At 40.0% G+C, this 9,110-nt stretch overlaps 1 protein-coding gene across 1 annotated transcript in view; it reads right to left on the bottom strand.

Moving 5' to 3' along the window:
• Nucleotides 1-270: 270 nt before the first annotated feature.
• Nucleotides 271-9,110, bottom strand: part of LIMA1 (LIM domain and actin binding 1) — a 21,940-nt gene continuing 13,100 nt past the window's right edge. Inside the window, exons 6-10 of the mRNA XM_010289800.1 lie at nt 8,018-8,125; nt 5,620-5,677; nt 4,792-4,907; nt 1,691-1,824; nt 271-1,270 (exon numbers count right to left, since the gene is read on the bottom strand). Of these exons, the coding sequence (XP_010288102.1) occupies nt 271-1,270; nt 1,691-1,824; nt 4,792-4,907; nt 5,620-5,677; nt 8,018-8,125 (1,416 nt within the window). The remainder of the gene's footprint in view (nt 1,271-1,690; nt 1,825-4,791; nt 4,908-5,619; nt 5,678-8,017; nt 8,126-9,110) is intronic.

Here is a 9,110-nt window from a genome sequence, read left to right as displayed (position 1 = left end):
GTAGGAGTACGGAACAGCTCTGCTCTCATGCTGTGGACAAAGATTACCTGTTGAAGCTATCCCACAGCCAGATACTTGTTTCCATGCACCTAAATATACTCTTCACAGGCTTCCAGAGTATTTTTCTAGTTGAGATAATTTGTACAATTCCCTTAGTGTCGATGTGCAGTATAGCATCGGTTTCATGGAGGACAGCTGTTTGTTAAAGCTAAAAACACCGATTTAAAAAGGCCCAGCACCTTGCACCAAGTTTTCTAGTAAAAGGCCAATTTATTCTTCATCATCATCTTCGTAGTAACGATTCCTTTTGATCTGTTCTTCCACAGATAGATCTTCCATATCTTCACCCTCCCAGAAACCAACATCTTGGGATTTGCGATTCTGGTTAGGAGACGATTCCTTAGCAGTCATGACATTGGCTAAGCTGGAATGTTTAGGAGAATTTGGTTCAACGAATTCTTCATTTGGAAGTTCCCGCTCTTCCATAGCGTGTTCTTCCTCATCTGTCTCTGCATTCACCTGGCCATTTTCTATAAAGTTATGCTTTACAGTTTTGATACCAGACAATTCCTGTTCTTCTACATTTTTCTCTTCAGCACTCTGGATGTTTCTATTCTCAATCTTCTTTTCCTTTTGCTTTTTGTCTACCACGACCTCTCTCTCCAGTTCCTCACTTCTTTTCAACATGTCTCTCTCTGCCTTAGAGGGAGAAGATGAATTCTCTGTTTTATGGCCTTTAACAGATACTGTTCTAAATGAGGCTGCTACTGTAAAGGGACGACTTCTTTCCTTCAGTGAGGAAGATCTTCTTAACTTTTTGAGATCCAGATCTACATCCTCCAGCACATCTGGCTTGGAAATCTCTTCTTCTGGGGGCCATTTGGGTTTGAATACTTTGATGCCCTCATCTAAGGCACTTCCTTGAATACTTTGGTCAGATGGAGGTGGCCAGGCAATCCTGAGCTTTTTTGTTTCTGCTGGTCTCTCTTCTCTTTCAGGCAAAGCCGATGCTTTTGCTTCCATACTTGCTGCCAGAACTCCTACCTTTGCAATTGGGGCATCCTCTACTCCTGGGCTTTGCGGACTTTCTGTTGCATTTACACCATGGACAGTTTTCTCCAGGGATTCTTCACACTCAGTTTTGCCTGCCCACAATTCTTTATGCTGTTTGTGTCCAAAGCCTTCATCATAATTGCCTTTAGATTTGAAGAGCTGATTGAAGTGAGGCTTGCAGTAAATATTCCCACGCAGAGATGCATACGTCCCAAGACTGTTCAGGAAAATATGAAGTCAAATGTTAGCATTCTGTGTCTCATACACCCGTCTCGGTGGCTATGTTACTTATGTTACTGAAGAGATTCAATTTCAGTCTTTCAACACATTTAGAATAGACAAACTTACAACTTTCATGAGTTTGTATGGCCCTCTTTTCACATGACAGGAGTTCGTTACAAAGTTCGACATTGTATTTTTCCCCACATAAAATTACATTAAAGAGTTCAAAAATAGACTGCATCAAGTGCAAAAGCCACTGGCAGAGCTACGACTGTATTACCCCTCTTACGCTCCTCTCCAATTCGCTAGGTTATGGTTGCCTTCAGCTCAGCTAAGCCTGAACAGCATCTAACTCAGCTGCTGAAGAGGAAAGCTACACTTCCTAGACAGTGGTCAAATGGAGCAGTGTGTTTACCTGAGTTTACTGTTGCAATAGGAACAGCGGAAGCAGCTGATGTGAAACACCTGCTGGTTGGCAAAGAGCCTTTCCATCGGGTACACAGTCTTCTGACACCCAACACAGGTTTCCTTCACTGGCAACTGAAATTTCTATGGGAAGCAGAGAAAGCTTGTTAACTGGAAAATGAATCAACTGCTAGGGGACTTGGCTTGGGTTCATGCACGGCTTCCAGAGTTCTCAGAAAAATTGCAGTGATTCACTTTCTGCAAGTCAATGCTAATTATGGTAGAGTGGGTTCTAGGGGGCAATGAGTGAAGAAGAGCCTATGGCAGGCCCACAGGATTGCTGTGGCTTGACAGTGAGCCAAGATTTTGCCGCAGTGAATTCCGCAGCTGAAGCACCACAAGTTGAGCAATGGTTGAGAAGGAACAATGAAAATACTAGAACTCAGTTATAACTTTGAGCCAGTTCCCAAAAAGCTGTCTAATCTATTTCTGCAACCTCAATTTTTCTTGATAGGAAAATGATGAAGAAACATCCAGGTAGATTGCAGTCAGTATGAGACTTACCAACATTAAAAAAATAGTGCAGAAAAAGAGCTGAAACAACCTCAAAATAAAAGGTAGAGGGTGGGAGGGAAGAGGAGTAGAACAGGCTGCTCAATGGTTTCAAGTGATCCACTTTTGCTAAATTCTCTCTTAAAGAGGAGGAAATAGTCTCAGCACAGATGCAGGCAGCAGGAAACACTTCTGACTTCATTTGTAAGCAATTCCAGTTCTATCACAGAGAAACTATACTCGCATTTCAGGACGTGCAGCTCTCAAACTTGCTCAAGACCTAAAGTGAGCAGGGCTTTGAGGTCAAACAGCTAAAATTGTTTATGTGCTCAGTAAGAGAATTCCCTGAGAGTTTAGTGCAAGGGTAAACTTAAATTCTAAGGAGTCAAGTGTCACTGCTGCACTGTATGGGAACTATTTCAGATTTTGTTTTCTGACAGCATCAAGGAAGCGAGCACGTTGTCCATGAAAAAAGGTCACTTGATGCCATTCACTTCTTGGAATCCATTAAGGTTGGCCAATAGGGAAAACACTTGAAAGGAAAAATTAAATAACTTGCAGTTGAAAAACTGGCAGTCTCAGGCTGCATGTTGATTACAACTGCTTTAGCAGCAGGGTAAAAGCGTGCCTAGGCTCCGTACCATGGGTTTGCACATTGGTATTGTAGCTTTTCTTTGACAAAGAATTACCTGCTACATACTTAAAAAGCTTTAAGGAAAAATATGATGGCTAAAGAAAAAACAGGAAGGTCACAGGAAGACATAATTACAGCAATTTATTTATAACAGACTAGAAACAATGGTTAGGCAATGAAAGTTACAATACGTGAGGGACAGATTGCTGAAGACAGCGCCAGCTGAAGTCAGTTTGTCACAATCAAAGTTTGCTGCCGATTTAATTCCTGTTTAATAGGCATTTCAATTTTTTAAGGCATTGCTTGAAATTATAGTAGATTAAAGTTCTAATTACAATGCAAGCTTGACCAACAAAAGTTCAGAGTTCCTTTTGAAAAAAAAAATTCCATAATTTCTAGGTGCTGCCAAAACTGCATATGAATTCTGAATTTTGAGTCACTAAATGAAATCTCAAAAAATGATAATTTACCCATGCAAACAAAAATCTAATCATCCATGCTTGCCACAGGGACCAGGGCAGCAACAATTTGCCCATCAAAAAGTAAATCTCCCTGAAAGCTTAGTTTTGCAAGATGACATTACAGTGCTGGCATGTGCTTCTGCAATGCACATCCCCATCTAAGAAGAGGAACTTACTTGTGTAACAATGAGCCCTATGTCTGATGGAGAGGCATTTTGGGATGTGAAGAGACAGAAATTCCTTTCCAGGCATACTACAAATAGGAGCTACAGGAGGAAGGTGAGGCCCAATAAATATAAAAAAACTTGAGAGAAAGCTGAGAGTTGAGCTCACATTAGGAGGGAAGCAGAAGGCAGGAGTAGAGATTAGGAACCAAGAACAGGAAACAGAAGCTGGAAGAGAGAAATAGGAACCTTACATGAATAAACAGCATCTGGGTTTCTATCACAGCAGTGCAGCATCTAAAGCAGTAACAAGGTACAGGACTAAAATGGTTCTAATAATATAGAGATAGCACAGACGACCAGGACACACAGGTTATGTGTATCTTGTATGCTGTAACAGACTGCGATTACTAAAATGTTATAGGCAGCTCTAATTTTGCATATTGGCATTTATACTCCAGAACTCTAGGAAGCCACATCTCACTGGTCTTCGTGAGGTCAGTGCCATTCCTCTCAAAGATGGGGAAAACAACAAAAGCACAGTTGTTTCCTCAGGAGTGAGCCAGGAAGTCTGTGGCAGCCCAGGGAATAGGCATCCTAACTCCAGACAGCACACGTGACAAGAAAGTACAGTGTGATCAAAATGTTCAGCACTGCTGTTTGTATGTCTAATAAGATTAGCAAATACATTCCTATCCAAGAAGTTCTCCATCTGCTTTATAGCTCCCGCTAAAGAAAATGTAAAATTAAAGACTTGTTACTCAAGAATGCCAAACTCAGTTTTTGTGGAGCCAGTCACCACAGTTCCCTTACTATAAAGTTATTATCAACTGCAGTTACCTTCGGAACAGCTGGAAAAGGAGGGTGGAAAGCCAAGTCCCAGCCTAGTAAGGGCTCTGAAGATCATTATCACGACCTCAGTGCCACTCTCTAGGAGCACGGACTTTACAAGAGGCATAGACAAGCCCTGATATGATCCCCTGCTCAAACCCCTTTTCCCACACTGAAGCGAAACTGCCTCTGTCACAGGGGCATGCTCCTGCAACAGCAGTGGGGCAACTCCTAGCAAACAACTCAAACTCAGTCTTTGAAGAAAAACTGACAGTTTTGAGATGCTTTTCCATTCTGAATTAAAGTTCCCTCATGAACAGAGTCTGATGAAGACAGATCAGTTACTGATACAGTTACTGCCAGACCCTTTGTGACCACACTGAAAAGCCTTAATGCAGCCAATATTAAATAGAGAACTGCAAGACAGTTTTAACCATCACCAATGTTTGAGAATAAATAGCTGCTTTACCTTCACTGCTTTCGGCAGAGATGCATCTGTCTGGCCAACTGGTTTAGAACCAAAGTTTTGCTGCTTTGTGCTGACAGGTTTCTGAACTTCTGTCTCAGTCTCCAAGTTTTGTCCAACTAAGGGAGCAGAGGAGGAGAAAAAGGCAATTACAATGACTGTAAAACCACGGAAAGCCGCTACCAGCTACGGGCTGATGCATTTTTTTCTTGAACATCTGCTATTAAACCTTTAGATCTAGATATTTAAACATGATCATTCTACTTTTCTGATCTACCAGGAAAGTTAAGTTGATATGTAAAGGAAACTGATATACAGGGATCCAACATCTAACTTCCAGGAACTGTTCTTCATTTCTGCAACGTTGCTCATGTGTGGGCTTGAATTTAGGTGTAAAGCTAAGGCAACGTGAGAATGTGCTTACGTACTTTACTGAATAGGAACCTGTCTATCTCTGGACAACACCAAAGACACTGGGTAATTGTCGTGCATTACTAAGTACTGCAGTCTATTGACTGATGTAGTAGTTGCCAGAGCTGTTAGCTTAAGTCCAAATGGTGAGGAAGCTACACTTAAATGTGTTCAATCAGAGCAAACAAGAGTTACAGATGTCTCAGAATCACAATTGCAAATGAACTTCTAAACCTGAAAATCATTCTTACTAAGTTAAAGTTAGGCACAGGACAGATTTTTAGTACAAGACAGGTTTTTATTGGGTCAAATTCACCATTTGACAGGACTTTCTTAAGCATCCTATACACAACTGGGCAGTTAGTGCTTCTCCTCAGCCATGTGCTTTACTCTTGTTGAGGCAGGAGAATGAGGGCTTACCATTGCCATCCTCTAGAAGGCCAGAGTGGAAAGACAAGCTGTTCTCACCTACAGAAACCTGCAAGAGAATATTAGACAATGAGCACCTTTGACCTTCTGAAGTCTGAATAATCATGGCCCGAGTAACACAACAGGCAGCTGACCACTGTAAGCACTTAAACAGGAAGAGACTGGCCACACTGAGGTGCACACCAAGCTACCTTTCGTTTTGTAAGGCACAAGGCAGAGTCCAGCTGACTGCCAGGAATGTTAGTCCTTGCTACAAGCTAGACATCCTCACAATTTTACAGATCCTGCAATATTCATATCATCTGCTATAGTGTTCACGCACACAAACATACTTTTGTTTTCCCAAACGCCTGCAGCTTGTACACCTTTATCTATTAGTCTTCAGAAATCCTTGTGGATTTCATTGATATACCTCCCAGGTTTTCTTACTTGGAAATCACTTGGCACCAAGCAGTACACATTTACTGGAAATCTCATGGCTCCCTTCAACATTTGACAAATCTATGACATTTAAACATTCAGCAAAGATAGTGCTTTTGGAAAAGAAAAAAGAAATACAGAACAGCTGAGTTTTTTAAAAAGCTTTTTTAGAACTAGAAGTCTGCTGTTCCCAGGTTGGACAAACATGCCTGGACCTATCCTGCTCATCCACCTTCAGAAACAGATTCATATTAAAAAAAAAAAAAAAAAAATTAAGAGTTGGCTATAAACCAGTTTCAGTTACTAAAAATGTTACAGATAAAGCTCTTGAGGTGCATTTCTGTATTAAACATGGCACTATTGGTATTAAATCCAATAGTTGTAAGTAGCTACACTGAGAAACTAAAGTACGGTAACAAGACTAACTGCAAATCATCACTAATTCACTTTAATGACTGAAAGGTCCATTGCAAGCTACTGAAGTTTGCAAATTAATGAGGTAATGAGGAAGTTACATATATTAACATACTCTACCAAAAAAAACCCTACTATTATAATGGGAAGTGCATCAGCATGTTCTATGGCTGTTAGAGAGTTACATATGTCTGGCTACTAAATCTTTCACAGATTCAGTGTGAAAAATGGCAGAGAAGGTTAGCAAGTTTCTTTCGTTTCCTTTTTGCCAGAGGATTCCCATTTTTGACATTTACAACTAGTAGTTTTAATTAGGCTTATTTCCAAAGTCCATCATGTCATTTCAAAAGGACAATCCTGGCTCTCAAACAATGTTCTATTCAGGTTCTTTATTGCACCTGGACATCTCAACAAGTAACTTCACAATTACAGCTGAATACAAGAAATTTTATTCAAATCTTCCATTCAACAACAGGGATGTATTCTGATTTAACAGGTGTTCTTTTAATTAACTCACCTTTCAGTAAAAAGCAGCCCCAACCAGTTGAACATGAAGCTGCTCAGCTGTCAGCAAGGAACAGCTGAGAGCGACAATTTGGCCCCTTGCCCAAGGAAGGCTGGAAAGCTCTAAAAGCCCTCCTGGCATTAGGCTGCCACGTGTTCAGAATGGCTGGAATACACAGTACCCCAGTTATTATTCAGCTACTTTTATCCCGTCTGCTGTCCCCAGTTTAGTATACAGATGCTTGAGCATGCTTTATTATCTCTAATTCACAGAGTAATTTAGTCTCAATTTACAGCTGAAGCTCAAAACCAGGAACAAACCCAAACTGGCATTCTCAGTTACCTTAATCAAAATCTAGCCACTAAATGCAGAAGAAACAGTGACAAACTCCTTTTACTTGCGTCACAAAGCTTCTCATGTTGTTTTGGTTTTTTTTTTTTTTTCCCCCTGGTGTGGTGTCTTTTTTGTTTTCTTAAAAAAAACCCACCCAAAAAACAAAACACCAAAACCCACAAACAAAACAAATACCTAGCTGTGAATCACCTTTTTACAGTCAGGGAACATGACACAAAAAAGTTTAGCTGGCTTCATCATAGTCATGAAAAAACAATGGCAGAGTAAAAAACAAAACAAAAAAAACCCAAAAAACCAGAACACCCCCCCCCGCAAACCATCACAGGTTTCAGTCCTAGTCAGCTACTGAAGTCATCAAAAAATACCTAAGTATGATACTGAAGGATTCTGCCACACTACAAGGCATGTCATTACTGAGAAGACAGAGGAACTCTCCAAGAAAACTTAAAATTTGTCTTTAGATGTTCTCTAAACTGCTTAAAAGTCTTTCACAGAGACTTGCTATCTTGTAATTCAGACACAGTCTAAAAAAATAGTTAAAAAATAAATCAGGAATTCTGCAGCATGTAAATGATCCGTATCAGCTGCTCACATTCAATTTCTAGATGGCACATGGAACAAGTGTATCAGCTGTGCTTCTACAACTAGTTCCACTTGAAGTGGAGTCCTTGAGCTTCACCAGCATGAGCATCTTACCTTCTCCCCATCCTGATAGAAAATGGAGTCCTCAAGACTTGGTGGCATATTCTCCTTCTGCTCAGATTTGTAATTCTTGAGTTCACTTTCACTGGCTTGAATCTCATTCTATAGAATAAAGCACTTGAAAGTTGACAGGTTCTTTTCCCCATGGAAAGCAGTTGCTTTCTATTTTTCTTAATACCTTTTTTAAACTGTTTTCCTAGTGTATATACAGTGATAATTAAAGGAAGAGGCACAAAAATCTATACAAACTTGGTAAGTGATACATTCTAATGAAGAAAAAAGATGGGGCTGTAGAACTTTACTATCCTCTACTGAGGTAATACCAGCATGTTTCTATACCACCCCTTTTCTCTACTTCCAGATTCCAGTTTAAGAATCAGCTCTCATTTCCCCTGCTCAATCCACATCTTCCTTTTTGAGAAATGTTGACTTTTCATTTGAAATTACAAGTATTTCAAGACAAGCACTATCTAAAGCACTGTATAATTGAAAAATACAATTTGACATAAAAGCAAACCCTACCCTTGCTTCAATACTAGTCAAAAACTTAATTCTGTTATTTACCAAAATTTTTGTTCTTGACAAGCTGACTTGTTTAAGATTTTCACAAAAGAATCTTTCAGATAAAAAAAAAAATTCAGTGAAACCTCGTGTTTCTTTCATTGCCACAGGATACAAGATAATTGGAGAAAGACTCGTGCCTTTCACAAGGCATCTTCTCTGTCACGTGAAAGCGAAACAGCCAAATGCCAGCACTAGCATTTTACCGGATTTTGTAAGCAAGTCTGCACAAAACCAACCACGTCTAACAGGTATGTAATTGAATGTTAGAATTTTAATGTATAGATCCCCAACCATGCTGTCCATCATCTCTCCCTCCTCTTCCTGTATCACTTGGAATGTATAGCAATGATTGCTTCTTACCCTTACTCTAACCAACTCTAAAAGTGTCCATCAGTTTTAATCCAGGCTTAATTACACCACAATGCTCTCAAAATAGTTGAAGAGAGATTATGGCTTTCCTTTGTAGCACACATGTGACACATTTTAAGAGAAGGGAAGTAGAAATACCACACTACCATATCAA

Source organism: Phaethon lepturus, unplaced genomic scaffold, assembly GCF_000687285.1.
Source record: "Phaethon lepturus isolate BGI_N335 unplaced genomic scaffold, ASM68728v1 scaffold56296, whole genome shotgun sequence".
Classification (NCBI taxonomy): Eukaryota; Metazoa; Chordata; class Aves; order Phaethontiformes; family Phaethontidae; genus Phaethon; species Phaethon lepturus.
This window is presented reverse-complemented; position numbering and strand designations above follow the sequence as displayed.